Source organism: Oikopleura dioica, chromosome XSR (assembly GCF_907165135.1).
Source record: "Oikopleura dioica chromosome XSR, OKI2018_I68_1.0, whole genome shotgun sequence".
Taxonomy (NCBI): domain Eukaryota; kingdom Metazoa; phylum Chordata; class Appendicularia; order Copelata; family Oikopleuridae; genus Oikopleura; species Oikopleura dioica.
This window is the reverse complement of record NC_137294.1, coordinates 704,512-725,223: the sequence shown is the minus strand read 5'-3', so window position 1 is coordinate 725,223 and position 20,712 is coordinate 704,512. Positions and strand designations below refer to the sequence as shown.

Here is a 20,712-nt window from a genome sequence, read left to right as displayed (position 1 = left end):
CATACCACGCCTCTCTTACTCTTCAAACAAAGTTACGCTCACTTGTCATTTCTCTCCTATCGCCTCTTGACAGACTCTAACAAACTCGATTTACAGATCAGTTTATTTTTAACAGGCCGGCTCGACAAGAGTCACTCGCTCCAAGGCTTCGATAACGTCAGGAAGCTGCTGGTCTCGAACAGCTTGACAGGGCGTCCCAGACGAGCACATTCCACAAAGATCTGCTCGGTGGGGTTTTCTTTTCTTTCCAGGGTCATTCTTGTTGTCTTCCTTGATTTCATGCTCGATCAGGTTGTGCGGCGTCGCTTTAGCAAAACATTCCTAAACAACAATAAGGGCCTTGCCTTGACTATTGGCTTAGCAACCTGCGCTGAATACCTGTGTCAGACTCTGAAAGAACTCAAATGAAAACTTTTTTGAAAACGAAGGGTTTGAAAGTTTATTTTGCCAAGCCGCTAAGCAGCTTTGTTCTTAAAAGCCGCTGCGCGGCTTTTCAGACCCTGACTCAACTTTTCTACACATTCCTACAGTTTCCTCGCTAACTACCCGTCTACCAACTAAACTCCACGACAAGTACCTTACTATTCCTCAACAGTGATCCTTCCCAAATGCAAAAGAAATGAAAACAAGACTGGTTTTTGATTGTCAAAATTGATTTTATTCATGAACATTATCAGGAGCATCCACACTTTGTGGTCCAAGTCCAGACTTTTCGCCGATTTCGCGTTCAGTTTTTCGCTGTTCGTCCTTTTTAGGAGAGCGACGAAAGAGTCACTTCCGCAGTCGAGTTCGTCGACTGCAGGTTGAATTCGACTCTGTTTCCAGATTCAAATCAGTCTGGTCCAGCGTCTCATTTCTGCCTAAGCTGGACCTTCAGATCTCTGAAGAAATTTTCAATTATCGCTTTTTTCTGAAGAAATTTACCTTTTTTCGGGCGGCTTCGGACTGTCGAAGTTCGACGAACTGACTTTTTCAGCGTTTTTAGCCCTGAGGTCAACAGAAGTTCTAGAGATTCGCGAAAAGGGCTCGTTGCCATGGCAACATGGGATTATCTAGAATTTCTAGCGCTTGCAAGAGGAAAGCAAGGGATCTCAGTTAACACCTAGGGTCGGCACCGACCACCATTTTTCATGAAATTTTTTCAATGAAAATTTCCGAAAATTCTTTTCTCTTCCAAACCTAGCCGAAAAAACTGACGGGCAAGAATACCAAGGGAACAAGTTTCGCGTCGATCTTCTTCCTTGATTTCAAAAAACGCCTCCCTAACTCTTCAAACAAAATAACGCTAACTTTGCTCATTTTTCATTTCTTTCCTGTCGCCTCTTAACAGACTCTAACAAACTCGATTTACAGAACAGTTTATTTTCAACGGGCCGGCTCGACAAGAGTCACTCGCTGCAGGGCTTGGATAACGTCAGGAAGCTGCTGGTCCCGAACAGCTTGACAGGGCGTCCCAGACGAGCACATTCCGCAAAGATCTGCTCGGTGGGGCTTTCTTTTCTTCCCAGGGTCATTCTTGTTGTCTTCCTTGATTTCATGCTCGATCAGGTTGTGCGGCGTCGCTTTAGCGAAACATTCCTAAACAAAAAATGCCCTGCTTGTACCCTTGACTTTACTCCTCCTCACCTTGCATTTCTGCCAAACACGAGCGTAAGAAAACGCACTTGCCCATCTATTCGCACACTTTTTACAGCCAAAATGGCCGAACAAACGGCCGTAGTACTTTCTCTTTTTCTTATATCCTTGACATATTCATCGTTGTCACAGTTCTCATTTGGACACTGCGACTTGAGTTTTCGATACTCTTTTGAAGACCAAGAGGTCTCGCAAGTTTTGCACTGGAAAAACGTTTGATCTGGCCCATCTTTTTGTGGTCTGGTTTCAGTCAGGAAATTTTTATTGCTATTTATGTAAAAAAGGGAAAGATGGATGAGCAATGTGCGAACTGTCGCAGGAGGCAAATCATAAAACAATCAGAAAATATTTTAATACAGCAAATAATTACAGTTACACATGAGTCGATCGTCTCTGCGACTGTTGTCTTTTGAACTCGTCCAAAGTGGCGTAACTGAAGTCGGACTGGTTCTCGAGATAGTCGAAAGCGTCTTCAATATTTTTGCATATGTAGTCGGCGACTTCGTAATTTTTATTTGTATCTTTCGTCCGAGGATAGAGCACAGACAGAGATGCTCGTTTACCGATAAATGTAAAGTTGACGATGTACGCAGCTCTCAAGGGCGTATGATGCCCACCAGCGAAGTAAACGTTTTGAACATCGCCTAATTTTGATTCAATCTTTTACATGGATAAAAACCACTTACACAAATCATGAGTCCTCCCAGTTCGCGCCTTGAGCTTTGTTTCTTCGACAAAATTAAAACTGAAGGCAACGGAACGCGTGAATCCTTGATTATTGCGACGAATAGTCGAACGAGAAGAGTTGAGCTCTTTGCGTGTTTCTCGTTTGGCTGGGTATTCTTGAAAGAGTCGCGATTCAAGAGTCATCAGTTCGGTTTGATCGTCTTCGAAGAACAGCTTCCAAAGATAAGCCTGGATATCCCTCGCTTCCTGATTCTTCTGCTCTTGCGTGATAACGCAGTTAATATCAAAGGAAAAGTTTCCTATCGTTTTTCGTAAGATACGTTTCCCTCGGAAAAGTTTCCGTGCAGATTGCGGAAATCGAAGTCAACTTCAAAGTCCAACAGGGGAAGGTTTTTATGGATAGACTTGTAAACAGATGTGCTTCGCATTTCGCACATTCCAAAAATAGAAGCAATCATTGCTTTGCAGATAAAAGTTTTTCTTTCTCTTGGATTCTTGTAGCCCTCGCGTAGCTTGATTGATGCGGTTAAGACTCCACAAGGATCCGTCATTTTGTATTCTTCCCCACGCGACACTGGAATTGAAAGACCACCATGAAAATGCTTGAGCTGTTGTTTTCTGTCATCGTGAGCTTCAATTTCGGTATCTTGGGTCTCGAAGATCTTGCCCTCGTAAGTATTCTCTACTGACATCCCCTGGTGCGAATTAGCCTCGTCGTAGTGCCGAAGAAGCTCTTAAACTGATGAATCTCTGAAGAAAAAATATGCGTAAGTTACCGTTGACAATAATCTGCATGGACTTGTTGTCCGCCATCGAGCGGGGCAACTTGAGACAGATCCATAAAGTGTCCTTGTTGATGACGAACCAGAGTCGGAACGGAACGGCTTTCAGTGTGATTTCATCGTCTTGATTTGTGATCAATTCCAGAAAGCGAGGAATGTCGACGTTCTTGAGATATTCGATCCTTTTGTGCGACTCTCCCAAGGTTTGATTTGCAGCCATGAAAACGCTGCTGATCTTCGTTTCTTCCATCCGAATCGTTTTTGTCAACCCTTCATGTTCGCGCACAACATATTCCCAAGCGTCGTTCATTTTTCCAATGTCCAAGTTTTCCTGCAAAATGCATTCGTATAGAACGATTGAAGTCGTTTTGCTACAAAAATTCATTGAAATTTATTCGATCAAAAAATAAATTTCAAGCCTGAATTGCGCAACCTGTGTAAAAAAACCTGAGTCAGGATTTGCATCTACTTTGAAATTCTAGGCGGCTCTTTGGAACCTGACTCAGGTTTTCTACACAGGTTGCCGAGCCCAGCTTTAGACCTTGAAGACTTTAAAAACTCCGCTCGTAATGGTTGTTTAAAAAAAAAAAATTCCTGAATTACTTTTTATTGAACTCATGCTCAATCCAGTTGCACTCTTTCTCCCTCCTATTCGCCATACTTCTGTGTTTCTCTCCCAGTAAACTTTATCGCGGAAAAGCGAACCGAGCAAAAAGGGAAAATGAGAAAGCCAAGACCTCGCCAATCCGAAGGGGCGAGTATAAATTCAACAAAAACTAATATTTGACAAGAATGCATACTCCAAACCAATTGATCTGCCAATGCGGAAATTTCCAATTTGAAACTCAAAAAATGACAATTATAAACGACAACCATGAAAATCTTGGTTCGGAAATCCTGAGTCAGGCTATAAAGAGCTCAAATGAAAAGCCGCGTAGCGGCTTTTTTAAAAACGAAGCCGCAGAGCGCCTTCGGTAGTATCCAATAATAGACTCTAATGTTTTTGATGCGAAGCCGCAAAGCGGCTCCTGTTCCAAGAAAGCCGCTACGCGGCTTTTAATCTAAGCCCTTTAGAACCTGATGGGGGCCCCATAGTTTAGTTTGCTTGTGTCCTGCAAAAGATAAGACAGATGGTTTCGATTATGTCTGGTATCCTTTATTGTTGTTCACTTTTTTTAAAGAAAATGTACGCAGCAAGAGCAAACACAGATATTTACTGTATGAAAAGAAAGAGCAAGATATAATTTGTTTTTGTCGAGTTTTGAATTTTGTGAATTTTTTGCGCGCCGTAGGAAGTCTGTGTAAAAATAAAAATCTCGAGGGGAGATGGGCCACTGCGCATCCTCACCGATCGTTTTTGGTGAAAAAACGTAGGAATGATGCGGTGAAGATGGCGGTGCCATCTCGGCGATCCTGCGAGCCTGGTGGCACTTTTTAACGGTTTGAGTGAAAGGCGAGAGCCGAGGAGGAGGCCTCAGCGCCCGGGTGAATTTGAGTTGTTTAAAACTGAACTACGCGAATTTGAAAAAGAAGGGTTCGTCATCATCATCGTCATCGCAAATCTAACAGCTGCCGAAGGTGTTTTCACCGGAATAGGCTACGTACAGAAAGCCATCTTCATCCTTGTGTTGCTGGTAGAGCTCGCCCATGGTCCAGCTAGAAAAAGAACAGTTAGCCAAGTTGGCGAATTACAAGCCGACTGAAAATTTGAACGCAAGCGGGGAAAGCATGTTTTTGGCGGGTTTTAAGATTCACCGGGTTTTTGGATTCTAGCGACTTTGACGGGAAGAAATAGCCAAAGAAAGCCCTGTCAAAGCTGCTAGAACTCGGCCGGCCAACCTGTTTGAGAACCCTGACTCAGGTTTTCCACGCAGGTTGCCGAGTCCAGAATCTAGGAAAAATTGATTGAAAATCAAATCAATCAATTTTTCAGTAAATCAAAAATCAAAATTTAAAAAGCGCAAATTAAATTTTATGATTAAAATTTAGGAATAAGCGTAAGTAGCAGTTTTGCTCACGTAAATGCGACGCGCACTTTTCCCGATTGAGACTCGCAAGAATCCGAGTTCTGCGAGTCCGAATCTGAGTCACATTGCTCAACGGAAGACTGAACGAACCTTGACTGCGGCACCATCTTGTCAACGAACAGAAAGATCGCCCGCTCGGCATCGAGATTGATGCGCTTTCGGATGATCCACATGAACTGGGCGGCGGTGATGTCGGAGGGAACCTGAAAACACGCGATTAATGAAAAAAATATGAAAGATAATGAAGTTTAAAGGGTTGTATCTCCTTCCTGATCCAGCAAAATCAACTAATTATGGCTTGTAAAATAGATTTGAATGTTACCGCGATTCAGATTTTCGCTAGAAATCCGATTGTTACTCAAATTCAATCACTGCTAAAATTCTAATAGCCGCTTGCGGCTAAGAGTAAGAAAATTTTAAGCCGCACGAAGCGCGGCTTTTCGTCTTTATGCTAAACTAGAATTACTGCTAAAACGGATAATCAATTCTAGTTTAGTAGAAAAGACGAAAACCGCTCTCCGTGCGGCTCAAAATTTTCTCACTCGTAGCCGCAAGCGGCTACTCGATTTTCTGCAGTGATTGTATTTTAGTAACAATTGAGTTTTTAGCGAAAGCCTGAATCGCGCTAAAATTCAAATCAATTTTACAAGCCCTAATAAGTTGATTTTCCAATATTTTTCCCTTTGGAAAATCTCAATCAATAAAGGCAAAAATTAGATCAATAGCTCGGGCGCCAGAGCCACCAGTAGTGCGGGCCATTTTTTCTGGCGATTTTCCAATAAAAATTATTCACAAGTTTTCACAAGCGCCACTCTTTTTGGAAACTTACGAGGTATTTTCGCTTGTCGATGCGCTCGATGTTGGAGGTTTCGACTTTCTGGACGATGACGGGGATTCTGTCGGGGTACTTGGAGCGGATCTTGCTGCTCTCGGCCATTCGTTGCTCTAAAAACAAATACAGTCAATTCAGATACAAACACATACAGTCATCGCGCATGTGACTAGCTGATCGCTCAGGATCGTGAGTAACTGGGCTCGGCAACATGTGTACAAGACCTGAGTCAGGCTCTGAAATTTCATTTATGTTCTTCCAGAGCCTGACTCAGGTTATCTACACAGGTTGCCGAGCACAGACGAGTTATGACAGTAATTACGGTCTGTTTTCAACAAAAGGAGCTGCTACTATTGATTGCTAATTACAGAATTGAATTATTAAGAAAAAGGGATGAAAAATTCAACATTTTCCCGCGGTGGGAATTTTTATCGATTTTCTTTTCTGGAAAAAATTTTTGTATGGGAAAATAAGTTAGTAAAGTTTAACTGCTTTAAAATTGAAAATGTTTTTATTAAATAAATCAACAATTTTAATCTTCAATTAATAATTGCTTACCGAGAGGATGGTCCGCTTTAAATTGCCAATTCATGCTCATTTTTGTCGCTTTTTTTTCGGTTGTTTCTCGAAAAGCTACTTCTGTAGCCTTTTCTGCTGGAAATGGATTTGCTCGGCGTTGTTGTGGTGCCGAGTCGAGAGTGATGCGTTTCGCGCTCGATTCGTTTGAGCTCCCGTCTCGCCAGTGGCATCACGCGAGAGTGGCTCAACTACGCCCACTGAGCTGGCGGCCAATCATGATCCCCAGATGCCCCCTCAGACATCGACTTGTTTTCGAACGACCACCCGCCCTATGACCGTCAGCATCCCATTAGACGCTTTCCTTCCAACAACAATCACGTGACCCTTCTACTTTCGTCATCCCTCCTCTTACTTGTCCCGAGACTCGCGACAATCATAATCATAATTCTCGGCTCGGCAACCTGTGTCCAAAACCTGAGTCAGGGCCTGAAAGAGCTTGAATGAAAAGCCGCGAAGCGGCTATTCTGGAAACGAAGCCGCTTTGCATTCGCAGCTTCCTTTCCAAAATAGCCGCTGCGCGGCTTTTCATTTAAGCTCTTTCCGGCCCTGACTCAGGTTTCGACACAGGTTGCCGAGCCGAAAATCCCAGACCATCGTCATTAACCGCATGGGACAGAAGGTGTATTCCACTGCACTTAAGGACTTTTCAGCTTAATAACTTCCGAACAAATTGTCCAAATTAGATAAAAATTAAAATGGTTGTTCCTTCATATAATTGGAGCAGGTCTGATAAGTTTCAAGGAATTATCGGTTACCAACCGCCCTCTGCACCGGATTATATGCGGCCTAATCGCCCTCCCGCTGAGTATTTGCACATTGAAACCGAACCAATATCAAGAATTTTGTCTACTAAAAGGGGTTTTATATGTTTTCGATATCGCTGATTTCAAATATTGAATTTACTTTTTCAAGAAATCTAAATAAAAGATAATTTTTGAGACCCCATGTGATAAATGCCATTTTTTTCTGCAATAAGGAAAAGCGCTATGCAAATTTTGATGGCGGATTTGAAATCTACACCCTAAAATTAGTATTGGGTATAATTTTCAAGTTTATCCGACCAGTAGTTTTCTTAAGTGCAGTGGAATACACCTTCTGTCCGAGCGCCTCTATCCCCCGATCTGTCCCATGCGGTTAAGTTGATCCCTTTCTTGGAAGTTCTTATCGCTCGAGTGGGAAAATAAGAGGCCGTTTATTGTTGCCGTTTCAGCAATAAAAGAAGTCGTGGGAATTAAAGTTTCATCGTGAACTTTTTATCGCATCGATTTTCATTTCAAATGGTGGTAGACGACCTTTTATCAACTCTTCTGGATGGAGTGATAAAGAATACAAGGCTGAAGAGCAAATGGCGGCCTGTGTTACCCTCTGAACATAGATAGAACTTAAAATTACTGAAGCGAATCAACAACAACTCAAAATAGAAACGACGATGAAATTATTTCGTCATTGACGATTTGGATGAATGGAGACATTCCAGAATACAAATTAATCGCCAGTACTCATAAAACAAGCTTCTCAAGGACACAGGCCTCGACTTGCAGAATACAGTAATGCTACTTATTTCATGGCAGCTCCCGTTTCGCCCAAAATCCCGGATCGCCCACATCCCGGATCGCCCATTTTCCTTGATCGCCCATTGTGGGCAAAACGGGAAAATGTGCGGATCAGGAAAATGTGCAATTCAGGATTGGGCAGAACGGGATTTACAAAATTAGAAAAGGAACTCTTTATCCCTGAGTATTATATCTTTTCTTCTTTTCTTCTTTCAAAAAATCATAACTCGGTCAAATCTACTTTGGAATGTCCGATATGAAATTGGGAATAGGGGAAAACACTTTTAATTGAGCTTTTTTGGGCTTAGTAAGGTGAGCATATAATACAGTTTTAGATAGCTCAGAAGCTGGGGATCATTTTGACTATTGATAGCTGAGGGTTATCTTGTGCCCTGAGGGCATTTAGGTACCTCCGAAGTCCCAAAATCTGGCCAACTTCGGAAATTTGAATTTTTGAATGCCCAGACCGCCCTTTTAGAGCTAGTGGCTGTGCTAGAATTGTAGCCCAGGCTCTGACGTTCATTTTGAGATATAGAAAAGTACTGAGACCAGGGGTTCCTGAGGAGCTAGAGGCTCTTGAAGTCGGGGAACTCGACAAAAATTGAGTACTTTTTCACAAAAAGTACACCATTTGTGTCACAAATGCCCCCAAAAGACATTTTATCTATCTTTCTTCATTAAAAACTGTCATTTGGGGTCATCCGAGGTCAGATTTTTGCAGGGATTAGCACGCGCAAGTATGAGATTCAACCCTTTTTGGAGGTGATAAATTGGAGGTTGCGTGCAAACTAACGTTAGAATTTCTAAACCACCTTCTTTCATTATCATATTTCAAATTTACAATTGCAAATCCTAGTTTGCACACAAATCCCGTTCCGCACATTTTCCCGTTTTGCCCACAATGGGCGATCCAGGAAAATGGGCGATCCGGGATGTGGGCGATCCGGGAATTTGGGCAAAACAGGCGCTGCCTTATTTCATTTGCAGACTGCAAATTGCAGTTTTTCATTTGCAAAGATCGTGTTTTTGTGCAATTTGATGCATTTTTCTGGCATCTATTTTCAGGAATCATCAAAATAGAACCTGACTCAGGTTTTCTACTCAGGTTGATGAAGCTAGCTAATTCAGTTTTTGGCAATTTTCCAAAAAGGAAAGCTCGACAAGGTTTTCTTGGCAAAAGTAGGGACCTTCGCTTTTGTTAATAATCACCTGTGCTTTTGCAACTTAGCAACCGTCCTCGCCTTCTGGAGGGTTTTTCTCGATGTCGACAGACGTCCAGCATCTTATCTCGGCGAAGCTCTCAAGATCAATTGATGCGAGACCCTTGTTTAGTCCACCTAGATATCTTGCAAATACAATTGTCGATGTGTCTATAAACAGCTCCATTTTTTGTGAAGTACCTGTAATGCTGGGCTTGGGAACCTGTTGAGAAAACCTGAGTCAGGGTCTCAAAGTTTTTTGATGAAAAGCTGCGAAGGAATGGTAAACTATGCGGCTTCTTTAAAAGAAAAAGCCGCTTTGCGCCTTTTCATTTAATATCTTTGAGTCCCTGACTCAGGTTTTTACACAGGTTGCCGAACCTAACTGTACTGATGAATAGAACAAATAAAAAAAAGAAGTTGAAATCAAGGAAGACTATCAATAATTTCATTAAGAAAATCTCCCAAGAAATTTTATAAGAAATCTGAAAAAAAAATGTTTTTATCGTTATGTTTTTTAAACTCTGATTTTCCGTTTCTCCGGGACGAAAATCGCGCCCATCTGCGTGAACTTGGCGCAGCGAAAGTTGCAAAAAGGCCCCCATTTGCGAGATTTTTGCCGTCGGAAATGAGGCTTTTTATTTTTTGCTCTTTGCTCGCCCTTTCTTTTTGCCAGTCGGCGGGAGTGTGCCGAGAGAATCCCTGTAGCAATGGCTGTATTTGCGAAGAGTCCTGTCGAGATGAGGACTCGTACTTTTGTAGGATGGAGCATAATTCTCCCTTGATTGGGAAGAAGTGTGATTACGAGCTTGATTTTACCTGCGATGGAAGCTGTATTAGGAAGGGCTAGATACAAGGGAGCTGGGCTTAGGAACCTGCGTAGAATACCTGAGTCAGGGTCTGAAAAACTTGAATGATTAGCCGCGTAGCGGCTTTTTTAAAAAAGAAGCCGCAAAAAGCCTTTTCAATGAATTTTGGAATTCTGGCGAAACTGCTTTGCGGCTTCTTCTTTTAAAAAGCCGCCACGCGGCTTTTCATTCAAGTACTTCAGACCCTGACTCAGGCTTACTACACAGGTTGTCGGGCGCAGGAAAATGGTTCCAAATCTTCTGAGACTTGTGGCGAGCCTAGGATAGAATGGCTGTTCCAAAAGCGTACATGGAGGAAATGGAACAAGGAAAACAAAACGGAGTACTCCACATGTGCCGAGATCAATTGGGCATGTGTGACTTTTTCGACCCTTGCAAATTCAGGCAAGAAGTTTCAACCCAAGCTGATTGCTAAATCGGGTATTTCAGGCTCGAAGGAGAGTTCTACGTCTTCGACAGCTGCAGCGTCGAGAACCGTGGCTGCAACCAGATCGAGCTCCAGCGCGACTTCAGCGGCTCGTTCTTTTCTTCTAGCACTGTCGTCTGGGACCGACAATCCTCGCAGGGCATCCGAATGCCGAGACCGCTGAAAGAAGTGACCTGCAAAGTGATCGTTGAGAGTGTCGAGCAGGCTATTTTCCCCAGCGTTCTGGTAATTCAATTGGATCTTAGGACCTCCCTCACTCTTTTCAGAACCCGATGAATGTGGAAGACAAGCCAGTGGAAGTGAAGATGACTTTGTGGAAAACTGAGTTTGGTATTTGGCCGGGAATTCCAGGTTAGCTCTTGTAAAATGAATTAGATCCTCAATAGATCATTTCTAGCTTCGATGGCGGAACTGCCCAACGGTGAACTGAGCTACATCATCGGAGAAGTGATTCACGCCCGAATCCAACCCGTGCTCCCTCTTCGGCGAACAGTCGCTTTTGACGGCGAAGAAGTCGACTTCAACCTCAACAACTGCTGGCTTGCTTCTCCAAACGACCCCTCGATGAAATACCTCATCATTTCCGGTAAACCTTCCTCCTTTTTGTCCGAATATTCATCATGATTTCAAGACAACAGCGTGGTTCCAAATCCAATCGTCCCAGTCGAAATCGAAGCTTCGCCAACTTCCTACATCGGCCAAGATTTCGAATACAACTCAAAACGAGCACTGGCGTTCAACTTCCAAGTCGCGATTTTCAGAAACGGAGACCCAATGAAACTCATGTAAGAATCCTCTTCCCCAACTCTCTCTCTAACCTTCTTTTCCAGCTGCGAGACATCCTTCAAGTTCGACACAGTCAAGATCATCAACTCAACTCGAAAACGAAGAGGAGCCCGAGCTCAGAAAGCGATCTCTCCGAATGAAATCTTCACCACTGATGCGGAATTCACGATCTACAGCAACACCACTGAATCGATGAACGAAGGACTGTTCGGAATCGAGAACTACAAAGAAAAGAGCATTCTGGAAGAAATCAAGAGCAAAATCGGTCAAAAAATCGAGCCGGAAAAGATCCTAAACGCTCCCGAAGTCAGAGCTGTTGTCCAACCTGGAGCTTATCTTTCGTAAGTTCACTGTTTTTATCACTCCTTTCGATTACTCTGTGTTCTAGTGAAACACTTCCAAAGACGAAGAACCTGACCCTCGAAGACATCCATGAAGATTTTAAAGAAAACACGAGGTATTCCTTCACTACCCTTGCCTAGGCTCGGCAACTTGTTGAAAACCTGAGTCAGGGTCTGAAAAGCCGCGAGTGATCTTCCAGACCCTGAGTCAGGTTTTCTCCACAGGTTGCCGAGCCCAGACCCTTGCTTTGACCATCAATATAGTCATCATTCTATCTGTCGTGATTTATTACTTCAACTTTGAATAAATTGAAAACTCTTTTGCTGAAGATCAATTTAAGAAGTGGCTGGATCACGATCGAAACTCTCATCTTGCTGCCAATCCTGAGCCTGCTCATAATCGCTGCCAGAATGTACCGAACCTACAGCTTGCTGGAGCGCATCGGCACTTTTTTCAACAAAAAGATGACGAAGAAAAACGAGCTCCTCAAGGACAGCGACAACAACGAAGAGTTCCATCCTCGAACTTCCACTTGTTCTTCGGAAATCTCGACTCACTCTTCTTCCCTCGAAGACGAGACCATTCATTTTACTCATGTTAAGATTTAGCTTTCATTATTTATTAATTAACTGTGCTAAAAAACTTCGGGTTCAATAATAAAGAAGTTTTCAAAACAAAAATATGTTTTTTCGTCTTATTATTATTATTATTTTCATTCAATTACTTGTCTGGATTCGACAAACTGCGTAGAAAACCTGAGTCAGGGTCCTGAAGGAGCTAGGATTGCTTGAGATGGTTATCTTGGCGAAGCCGCTTTGCGGCTTTGTTGTTTAAGCCGCTGCGCCGCTTTTTATCAAATCAATTCAATTACTAATCTGCTCTTAGACTCAGGAACCTGTGTAAAAAACCTGTGTCAGGGTCAGAAAGATCTTTTCTGAAAAGCCGCGCGCGGCTTTTTTTCAAACAAAGCCGCAAAGCGGCTTCACAAAATTATCTTTCCAATATATTTTTAAATTCTTGCGAAGCCGCCTTGTTTTTAAAAGAGCCGAGCGCGATTCTCAGAAAAGCAGAAAATTCTCTAGAAATTTTGTTGATGTCAGGGCGCGGAGCAGCGGCGCGCTCAGTCTCCGAGCTTCATCGGTCCGAGAGCGCAAAAAATAAGGTACGTAGCCACGAGATAAATTGATTAAATTAACGATAATATTTTTAGTTCCGAAGGCGGAAAGAAACCCAGAAGGAAAATGAGCAAAGAGCTTCTCAAACGAGAAGATTGAGAAGAATACCGAAGTGTTTGTAAAACAACAAATACAAACACTTTATCTCTAAAATCCTGAGCTGCTCAATAACGATCCTGAATAAAATCAATTTCTTTCATAACAATCTTACTGTGTTGAACACAGTGTGTTCAAGTTTTTCAAAAGCACAGTTTTTGAACTTTTCTGTCGTTTTTTTTTTGCAGGGTTGCATCAATATTTTCTCACAGGCGCGCCATTGGTCGATGACTCTCCTTTTTCTCATTTTTTGGAAAGTCTGGCAGACTAACGAGAAATGCTGGCAGGTTTCAATTTGTTAATTTCGCATTTATACAGTATTCATAAAACATTAAATTTCAATAGATTTTATCGTAAAAATATGAGTTTAAATAGATCTTGCGCTTGAAATTTCGTCGTTTTTCGACGTAAAAAGATGATTTTATTGCTTTTATCGATTCTAAAATTGATTTGAAACCTTGAAAAAGGACTCGGCAACGCTCTTCGACGAGCTGCCGAAGTCTATTCCGATCGAGTACGAAGACCACGGCGACGATTTATTGAGCTTCATCGAAAAATGTCGCAAAAAGCGAATCCGGACGGACGTCGAATTACGCATCAGCGAGCAGTCCATTCTCGTCCATTCTTACGTCCTCGCTGCTTACTCTGAAGTCTTCCACGAGTTCCTCTTCCCCGAGTTCTACTGCAACCGCCCGCCGAGCAAGGACGAAGAGAGCATTCTCAGCTACTCGAAAAAGGACGAAGACAATATTTTGCAGATTTTGAAATGGATGTACACCGGCGAGCTGCATTTGCACGAGCAGAGCGTCTACCCGATTATGAATCTCGCCAAGCGTCTGGAAATTCCAAAGCTGGTTTCAAAGTGCAAACGAATCGTTCAAGGCGACACGGTTCTCCCGCCCCTTCCTTCCGTCCAAAAGCGATTCACTGAGAGCTCCACTCAATTCGCTCTAGAAGACGGAGAAAATGCGAATTCAATGAACCAAGAAGCTAGTACAATCATCATCGTCTCTCCTGAACATGCACAAGGAATGGGCTCGGCAACCTGTGTAAAAACCTGACTCAGGGTCCCGAAAGGGGTTAATTACGAAGTCGACAAACTTTCATTTCAATCTCTTCCTAACCCTGACTCAGGTTTCTACACATGTTGCCGAACCTAGCCCAAGGAATGGATGGCCACAGTAGCGAGCCCCGTCCCCTAAACAGCGGCGAAGAAAACGGCGAACTGCCGCAAGTGTCGTCGACGACGCAGATCATTTCCCTCGCATCTTCTCGACGGCAGCAAGTTGGAGGAAATGCTCAAAACGCTGCTGCGGAAACGGAAGAGATGGTGCTCCAAGATGACGATGGCTCCATGCTGCCTTTGAATGACGATTCCGTGCTAGAGAACGAACGCGTCGAACTCGGACAAGGAGTGGAAGATCGCTTCGAAGCCGTGCCGAACGGATTCAAGTGCAAATCGTGCCGCCAGACCTTTCCATCAAAAGAAGAAACGCTCAAGCACATCAAGGCATTGCACAGCCATCATTTTACCTGCACCGTCTGTCAGCGTCCCTTCACGAACCAGCACAACCTCCGGCGACACATGATGATCAAGCACTCGGACGAAGCGGACAAAAAGTTCGAGTGCGACGTCTGCGGAAAACGATACGCGATCAAACAGAGTCTCCAGTATCACATGAAAAAGGCGCACAAATCGCACGACAATGACACGAACGACGATGTGAATGAAGAAGAAATGAAACGCGTCGAGGAAGACTACACCCGTCAATCAGCCAGGCCAGAATATGGATTGGAAGAAGCGCTGGAAGAGCTGAGTCGACACGAAGATCCGCAAGAAGAGCAGTCCATTCAGGTATTGGATTTCAGCCTTGTTTTTCTTCACATCTACTGTTTCTTTTTAATAGTACCGGAATATCAGTTCGAACCTGCTTCCTCCGGCGGCAAACACGATCTCCGCGCAAGCTCCCTCCCTTCTTTCCGACCCACTCGCCTCTTACCTCAATCCTGTTTCAACCCTCGCCCAGACTGCTCCTTCAATTCAAATGATGGCTAGCTCACTGCCAGCGCCGATGCCCTTCGAGGTTCCTGTACAACGTAAGCCTCCCCTTATCGTTCCTGCTCTAGAATCGCCTTTCAGATGACCATGGAGAAGCTGCTCCGACGCTCACCATGCTAACACCAGCGCCAATCAGTCAGAAAACCTATCAAATGTACCATCTTCAAAATCAGTGCGATTTCTGCAAGGTGAATTCCTCAGTTTGAATGCAAGCCATATTTCCTACTCCTTCAGAAAATCTTCAACAACTCGCTGGACTACCAGAAGCACAAGAAAAGCTGCAACAAGCACAAATGCAAACACTGCAACAGGGCGTTTTCCCAACTTGGAAATCTTAGGCGGCATGTGACTATTCTTCATTCAGGTAAAAATAGAGGCTTGGTACTGTAAATAACGAAATTTTCAGGAGACAAGCCGTACAAATGCAGCATGTGCTCCAAAGCGTATAGCATCAAGCAATCTCTCCGTTATCACATGCATCATACGCATGGAATCTATGAAAGGTAGCCAAGCTGAATTTCATTCCAGCCTCCAAATTTCATTCTTTTCTAGCCATCCAAGTCAGAACTCGTCGCATTCGAATGCCATGCTCGGAATCACGCAGCCTCCTTTGATGCTTCCTTCGAGCGAAAGCTGATAGAAAGACATCCCAACTTCAAACGGTCGAAAACTCGTCCTGTAAATCTCGCTTTACTGTAATTTCAGCTCTTTTCCCTCTCACTGCCTGCAAAACCAACCTATTCGTTCCAACCTACTAGTACTTATCGAAATAAGTATATTTTGTATTATTTGTTAATAAAGAAGTCATTCTATTCACACCTGACTCCCATTTTCCTTCATTTCGGGCAGGACTGGGCTCGGCAACCTGTGTACAAAACTGAGTCAGGGTCCTAAAAGAAAGGAGATAGATTGATGGTAAAATTTGCTTTTCAGACATCGATGCAACGAATTGCAACAGTGCGCTCTTTGATAAAAATTCCTCGGGACACTGTGAATTGGAAGAAATTTGCGGCTGCGAAAGGGCGAGGAGGACAGCATGTGAATAGAAATGACACTGCCGTGGAAGTTAGATTCAGCATCGATGAAGAGTGGATATCCGCGGCGGACAGAAGCGTCCTCAAAAGAGATTTTGGGCACTTGATTTCGAAAAAGAGCGAAATTGTGCTGATAGAAAGCAAGCATCGAGAGCCGCTAAGGTAAATGTGCAGCTTAGGAAAAGAAAGGCCATGCGGAGTTTTTAGGAACTTTGAAAAAGCGCTGCGAGACTTTGAAGAAAAAGTGAATCCAGCACTAGAGCAAGAAGAGAGCGAAATAGCGCTCAAAAGAAAACGATATTTGGAGAACCACAATCCGAAGAAATTAGAAAAAGCCAACAAGAAACGCCTCAAAGATAAAAGACTCAAGAAATATTCTAAAAACATGCGAAAAATAACACACAAGGACTTTCAGTAATCACTTCATTTTAAATATTCGTCTCGGTTTTAGAATGAGAAGAATTAGAAACAGATAGTCTTCCGTCTTTCCAGAAATGCTAGTTCGATTCTTCAAATGATGAAGGGAATTCTAGCAGTGCTTCTTATCAATCTAAAGCTGGGCGATGGCTCGCCGGGTGACCGAAGTAGCTGGTATCGATCGTGTTTTTCCAAATGCACTTCTGAAAATTGTGATGGTGTATCTGAGCTGCCAACTTATTCATTTCCATTAACGCCCTTGCCCTGTCCCTTATATTGCAAATCAATGTGCATAGAGAAGACCGACGAAGTCATCAAATCCAAGTGGAACAAACAAGAAACGGATTTTCAACCCTTTTCTCTTCTCATTTATCAATACTTCGACGCGTTTGAAAATTCCGCTCTGAGTGCAATTCTTCGGCAAATGGCCATTTCGTCGAATAGGGCCGGGCTCGAGCTTGATTATTAGTAGCGTCCCTGGGAGCCTTAAGCCATCAATAATGCATTCCAAATTTCGAGCCTATTAAAAGGTAATTGCGAAGAATTAGCGTCATGTGTCTTCTCCGTTGGGAATTTAGTGTTTACTATCGCTGATTAGGTTATCCATTTATGTAAACAAAAAATGGCTGAGCAAAAATAGCTACCTCGCGTTTAACCTTTTGAAGGCTTCATAAAGGCAAAGAGAAAGTTCGCCCTCGACGACAAGGAATGGGACAAGAAACGACAATTAAAAAGCTATTTCTGTTTATTGATTATCGAAATGGAATTTATAACCTGTGGTAAGGCTAGGCTCGGCAACCTGAGTCAGGGTTCTACACAGTTTGTCGAGCCCAGTCTGTGGTGAAAACTGGGATTCAATGAACCTATTTTTATCCGCTGAAATAGCTCGTACTGTAGCTCAGAGTTAACTGAGTCGTTTCAAATCCCATCAAGGTGTTACTCTTCCATGCTGTTGTTTGCTCCGTTGGGAAAGGGCTCCTTTCACCCAGGACTCAATTTATTATTTTTTTGCGTTTTTAGTAAAAGTCGCGTTAACTCGAAATTAAAAAAAAGACATCGATACATACAAGCGCCGTTTGTATCGCTTGTATATTCATGATATCAACTCAAGTGGGTGAAAGCTGAACTGACAGCTGGATAATGTCGGCGCAATTTCACGCTCGAGAGACGAAACTTTCAGAGAAAATGGATTACCTAGGCGCCGCCGCCATCATTTACTCCACCCTTTTCCTCTCTCTCTCGCGCAACTTTCCCCGGAAACGAAGCCAGGTATGTAGAAAATGATCGTTGTACATTCGCTTGGTACTCCTCGTTGATTTCAATCAAATTGTAAAATCAGATTGGCATGGCTGTTGCTGCGTGCTTTTATTGTCACGTGTATTCGATGCGAAATAGAATCGATTATGGTCTGAACATGAAGCTGTGCGTGTGCTTAGGGATCATCTCGCTTGCTTTATGGGTACGCGTTTATCTCATTGAGAGAAGTGAAGCGCTTTTCAAAGTCACTTTGGTATCGATCGGCTCGGCCCTGCTACTCGGACTTGAAATTTTGGACTTTCCTCCTCTTTATCGGATTTTTGACGCCCACTCGCTATGGCATTGTGGTACGACAATAACAACCCAAATATACAGTACACACACAGAGCAATAGATAACAGAAAAAAAAGAGAGAAAGAAAGAAAAAGAGAGATAGAGCAGCCCACGCAGCTCATCCCTCGTCTAAATGCATTTTTGCTCATCATACATTTTTCCAAAAATTACTGTATTAAAAACTGTTTTTAGGAACAATGCCAGCTCCTTGGCTTCTTTATCCAGCCCTCATGGAAGACGCTTACGACCAGTTCCAGAAATCCAAGATCAAATTGCCTTAATTTTGAATGGATCTCAAATCAAAGTCAAATCTTCAATTTAGCCAACTCATTATTTTATACATTGTGATAAAAATTGCCTCTCCGAAATGCCTTTTTTTCCAAAACACAAAAAAAGAATATTCAAAGTTTTCCAAAGCCAATACTTTCAATGCTTCATTCTACCTTTACTTCCTATCTTCACCTCGAAATCATCTTTTCTGTAGAATTACGATTATGATTACTTTTACTACTATTTTAATTATTATTTTTTCTTCAATCAAATGTTCGATAATCGAATCGTTGCTTTCAGAAAAAGAATGCCTCCTGTTCACGAAATGTGCGACTCGCCTGTGCAGCAGGATATTCGTTACGACCGACAAATTCGACTTTGGGGCGACCACGGGCAAACAGCACTAGAAAACGCTCACGTGCTCGTCTGTGGAGTGACTACTACTTCCTGCGAAACAGTCAAGAGCCTGATCCTTCCTGGCGTCGGCAAGATCACGCTGATCGATCACAAAGTCGTGGAGAAAGAAGACATCTCGTCCAACTTCTTTCTCACCAAAGCCGATCTGGGAAGGAATCGTGCTGAAGCCGTTCTTTCGAATATTTCCGAACTCAATCCGTCCGTGAAGGTCTCCTACGACGATAGAAACGTTGCTGACGTCCTTGCTTCTGGCGACGAGTTTTTCAAAAAGTTCACTGTCGTTTTGGTCTCCAAGATTGACCGAAAAGTCCGTCGAAAGATTGAAAAGCTGCTCTATCCGCTGACAATTCCTGTTGTCCTCGTCGAAAGCACAGGAATGTTTGGAAGAATTCGCCTTCTCTTCAAAGAACACTTCGTCCTTGAAGCTAGAAATGGTAATTAAAACGGAAAGGCATGAATTAGTCAGAAATGAAATCTTCGTTTTCAGAGCACCAGGTTCCTGATTTGCGCCTCGACAATCCTTTTCCTGAGCTGGGAGAATACCTGCAGAGTTTCGATCTTGAAAAGATAGACGATTGCGATCACAAGGTAGGCAGATCATCGAAACGATGGATTTTAATGATCTTCTTAGCATGTTCCGATGATTGTCCCTCTCTTCCTTGCGCTAGAAGAATGGCGAAACGAAAACGATCGACGGATGCCCGACTACAAAGGGAAGAAAGCAATCAGAGAGAAAATCAATCGGATTCGACGAAGCCCCGACGAGGAGAACTTTGACGAAGCAATCGCCGCTGTCAACAGCATGATTTACGAAAGACGAGTTCCTACGGAAATCGGGGATTTTTGCTGCGAAGTGTTGAAGAACAAAAGCTTGACTCCAGATACGCCAATTCACTGGGTCATGTTCAAAGCCTTGCACGACTTTATCAATAAGGTGAGATTCCGCAAATCTCATTTGTGAATGACTAATTTTCAGACGAATAAACTGCCTCAAGATCCAACGATTCCAGACATGTTCTCGGACTCGAAATCCTTCGTCCGCCTGGCCAAACTTTACCGAGACAAAGCTCAAGAAGACGTAGAACTCTTTAAAAAGTTCTTACAGCATCATTGCTCCTCAATAGGCATCCCTTCGCCGGATGAAAAGTTTATCACGAGATTCTGCAGCAATGCTCGGGGTTTACGAGTCATGTTCTGCGATTTGGATGGTTTTGAAAATACGGATCCTGAGTTGCCTACCAAGTTGCCTGAGCTTTTGCAGTCAAACGAAGACAATCTTCATGCGTTCCTCTGTTTCGAAGCAGCGCTTGATTTTGAGCAGCAGTTTTCCAGGTAAAAATCGACAACTTCGAATTCATTATTTCTTGTGTTTTTAGACATCCAGGCACAGATTACGAGCAAATGCTTGACGGGCAATATAAGGACGCCGATCGGCTGAACTTCTTCTCCAGCAAAATCACGAAAGCTCTAGACTCGTCGTTCCAGCTCAAAGAAGACTACATCGACGAATTCTTGCGCATCTGTGGACTAGAGTTGAACTCAATCGCGACCTATACGGGTGGACTGGCGGCGCAAGAAACAATAAAGGTAGAAAATTCTCCAGCTACTGTTGCTCTATTCTTAGCTCATTACGCGCCAATTCATCCCAATTGAAAACACAGCGATCTACAACGGAATTACCGAAGAGCTCCAGACCTTCGTATTGTAACAGCGAGCGGTATTGCCAAAGAAACATCGAAGACAATCGTCGTTCTTTCAATTAAAGTTCAATTACCAAAAAGTTAACAGTAACAAACAGATATCTTTAAATTTTCATCCATCTTCAATGCTAGACTGTTACACCCGGTTTTACAAAGTTCAAATCAATTATTTGACACTTTTATTGCAAGTATCTTTTTACTTGTATAGGTGTCTACCTATCTCACTGCCCCTGAAA

General features: G+C 43.0%; 7 protein-coding genes across 8 annotated transcripts; 5 read left to right on the top strand and 2 right to left on the bottom strand.

The window, feature by feature from the left end:
• Positions 1-247: 247 nt before the first annotated feature.
• LOC145707117 (uncharacterized) lies at positions 248-4,160 on the bottom strand. Of its 2 annotated transcripts, XM_081784599.1 has the most exons (6): positions 3,708-4,160; positions 3,099-3,475; positions 2,322-3,055; positions 1,627-2,279; positions 925-1,578; positions 681-881 (listed from the first exon to the last, which is right to left on the bottom strand). In XM_081784599.1, the coding sequence occupies exons 1-3, from the start codon at positions 3,761-3,763 to the stop codon at positions 2,622-2,624; spliced, it is 867 nt and encodes a 288-aa protein (XP_081640725.1). In that variant the 5' UTR covers positions 3,764-4,160; the 3' UTR covers positions 681-881; positions 925-1,578; positions 1,627-2,279; positions 2,322-2,621. The 2 variants fall into 2 exon arrangements, with proteins under 2 accessions (XP_081640726.1, XP_081640725.1); XM_081784600.1 differs by lacking the exons at positions 681-881; positions 925-1,578 and adding an exon at positions 248-321.
• Positions 4,161-4,238: 78 nt separating this feature from the next.
• Positions 4,239-6,684, bottom strand: LOC145707118 (gamma-aminobutyric acid receptor-associated protein-like 2). The gene is made up of 4 exons (XM_081784601.1): positions 6,522-6,684; positions 5,961-6,076; positions 5,222-5,334; positions 4,239-4,760 (listed from the first exon to the last, which is right to left on the bottom strand). Exons 1-4 carry the CDS (start codon positions 6,559-6,561, stop codon positions 4,667-4,669), a joined length of 363 nt encoding a protein of 120 aa, XP_081640727.1. The 5' UTR covers positions 6,562-6,684; the 3' UTR covers positions 4,239-4,666.
• A 3,199-nt stretch (positions 6,685-9,883) lies between these two features.
• Positions 9,884-12,398, top strand: LOC145708690 (uncharacterized). The gene is made up of 9 exons (XM_081786387.1): positions 9,884-10,134; positions 10,431-10,547; positions 10,593-10,815; positions 10,857-10,941; positions 10,988-11,176; positions 11,222-11,375; positions 11,421-11,717; positions 11,765-11,833; positions 12,059-12,398. Exons 1-9 carry the CDS (start codon positions 9,923-9,925, stop codon positions 12,324-12,326), a joined length of 1,614 nt encoding a protein of 537 aa, XP_081642513.1. The 5' UTR covers positions 9,884-9,922; the 3' UTR covers positions 12,327-12,398.
• Positions 12,399-13,266: 868 nt separating this feature from the next.
• On the top strand, positions 13,267-15,857 carry LOC145707085 (uncharacterized). The gene is made up of 8 exons (XM_081784564.1): positions 13,267-13,272; positions 13,457-14,024; positions 14,150-14,844; positions 14,897-15,086; positions 15,130-15,236; positions 15,283-15,412; positions 15,455-15,551; positions 15,601-15,857. The coding sequence occupies exons 1-8, from the start codon at positions 13,267-13,269 to the stop codon at positions 15,683-15,685; spliced, it is 1,878 nt and encodes a 625-aa protein (XP_081640690.1). The 3' UTR covers positions 15,686-15,857.
• A 127-nt stretch (positions 15,858-15,984) lies between these two features.
• LOC145708113 (large ribosomal subunit protein mL62-like) lies at positions 15,985-16,836 on the top strand. The gene is made up of 2 exons (XM_081785736.1): positions 15,985-16,244; positions 16,290-16,836. The coding sequence occupies exons 1-2, from the start codon at positions 15,988-15,990 to the stop codon at positions 16,498-16,500; spliced, it is 468 nt and encodes a 155-aa protein (XP_081641862.1). The 5' UTR covers positions 15,985-15,987; the 3' UTR covers positions 16,501-16,836.
• Positions 16,837-16,997: 161 nt separating this feature from the next.
• Positions 16,998-18,625, top strand: LOC145708112 (GPI-specific phospholipase A2-like PGAP3). Its single transcript, XM_081785735.1, has 6 exons — positions 16,998-17,083; positions 17,156-17,206; positions 17,434-17,467; positions 17,633-17,768; positions 17,839-18,103; positions 18,282-18,625. The coding sequence occupies exons 4-6, from the start codon at positions 17,640-17,642 to the stop codon at positions 18,368-18,370; spliced, it is 483 nt and encodes a 160-aa protein (XP_081641861.1). The 5' UTR covers positions 16,998-17,083; positions 17,156-17,206; positions 17,434-17,467; positions 17,633-17,639; the 3' UTR covers positions 18,371-18,625.
• Positions 18,626-18,662: 37 nt separating this feature from the next.
• Positions 18,663-20,710, top strand: LOC145706635 (NEDD8-activating enzyme E1 regulatory subunit-like). The gene is made up of 6 exons (XM_081784055.1): positions 18,663-19,210; positions 19,264-19,364; positions 19,408-19,710; positions 19,753-20,108; positions 20,153-20,363; positions 20,401-20,710. The coding sequence occupies exons 1-6, from the start codon at positions 18,667-18,669 to the stop codon at positions 20,482-20,484; spliced, it is 1,599 nt and encodes a 532-aa protein (XP_081640181.1). The 5' UTR covers positions 18,663-18,666; the 3' UTR covers positions 20,485-20,710.
• Positions 20,711-20,712: the final 2 nt, after the last annotated feature.

Excerpts from the sequence above, each read along its gene's own strand:
- LOC145707117 (XM_081784600.1), bottom strand. The coding sequence starts at position 3,763 with ATGGCGAATAGGAGGGAGAAAGAGTGCAACTGGATTGAGCATGAGTTC. Across the intron at positions 3,476-3,707 it reads GAGCATGAGTTCAATAAAAA|CAAAACGACTTCAATCGTTC; the intron begins GTAATTCAGGAA and ends GAATTTTTGTAG. Across the intron at positions 3,056-3,098 it reads CATGCAGATTATTGTCAACG|AGCTTCTTCGGCACTACGAC; the intron begins GTAACTTACGCA and ends CATCAGTTTAAG.
- LOC145707118 (XM_081784601.1), bottom strand. The coding sequence starts at position 6,561 with ATGAGCATGAATTGGCAATTTAAAGCGGACCATCCTCTCG. Across the intron at positions 6,077-6,521 it reads TAAAGCGGACCATCCTCTCG|AGCAACGAATGGCCGAGAGC; the intron begins GTAAGCAATTAT and ends ATTTGTTTTTAG. Across the intron at positions 4,761-5,221 it reads AAGATGGTGCCGCAGTCAAG|CTGGACCATGGGCGAGCTCT; the intron begins GTTCGTTCAGTC and ends TTCTTTTTCTAG.
- LOC145708690 (XM_081786387.1), top strand. The coding sequence starts at position 9,923 with ATGAGGCTTTTTATTTTTTGCTCTTTGCTCGCCCTTTCTTTTTGCCAG. Across the intron at positions 10,942-10,987 it reads TATTTGGCCGGGAATTCCAG|CTTCGATGGCGGAACTGCCC; the intron begins GTTAGCTCTTGT and ends GATCATTTCTAG. Across the intron at positions 11,376-11,420 it reads GGAGACCCAATGAAACTCAT|CTGCGAGACATCCTTCAAGT; the intron begins GTAAGAATCCTC and ends CTTCTTTTCCAG.
- LOC145707085 (XM_081784564.1), top strand. Across the intron at positions 15,237-15,282 it reads ATCAGTGCGATTTCTGCAAG|AAAATCTTCAACAACTCGCT; the intron begins GTGAATTCCTCA and ends CTACTCCTTCAG. Across the intron at positions 15,552-15,600 it reads ACGCATGGAATCTATGAAAG|CCATCCAAGTCAGAACTCGT; the intron begins GTAGCCAAGCTG and ends ATTCTTTTCTAG.
- LOC145708113 (XM_081785736.1), top strand. The coding sequence starts at position 15,988 with ATGCAACGAATTGCAACAGTGCGCTCTTTGATAAAAATTCCTCGGGAC. Across the intron at positions 16,245-16,289 it reads AAGCATCGAGAGCCGCTAAG|GAACTTTGAAAAAGCGCTGC; the intron begins GTAAATGTGCAG and ends CGGAGTTTTTAG.
- LOC145708112 (XM_081785735.1), top strand. The coding sequence starts at position 17,640 with ATGTCGGCGCAATTTCACGCTCGAGAGACGAAACTTTCAGAGAAAATG. Across the intron at positions 17,769-17,838 it reads TTCCCCGGAAACGAAGCCAG|ATTGGCATGGCTGTTGCTGC; the intron begins GTATGTAGAAAA and ends TTGTAAAATCAG. Across the intron at positions 18,104-18,281 it reads CCACTCGCTATGGCATTGTG|GAACAATGCCAGCTCCTTGG; the intron begins GTACGACAATAA and ends AACTGTTTTTAG.
- LOC145706635 (XM_081784055.1), top strand. The coding sequence starts at position 18,667 with ATGCCTCCTGTTCACGAAATGTGCGACTCGCCTGTGCAGCAGGATATT. Across the intron at positions 19,711-19,752 it reads TGCACGACTTTATCAATAAG|ACGAATAAACTGCCTCAAGA; the intron begins GTGAGATTCCGC and ends ACTAATTTTCAG. Across the intron at positions 20,109-20,152 it reads TTTGAGCAGCAGTTTTCCAG|ACATCCAGGCACAGATTACG; the intron begins GTAAAAATCGAC and ends TTGTGTTTTTAG.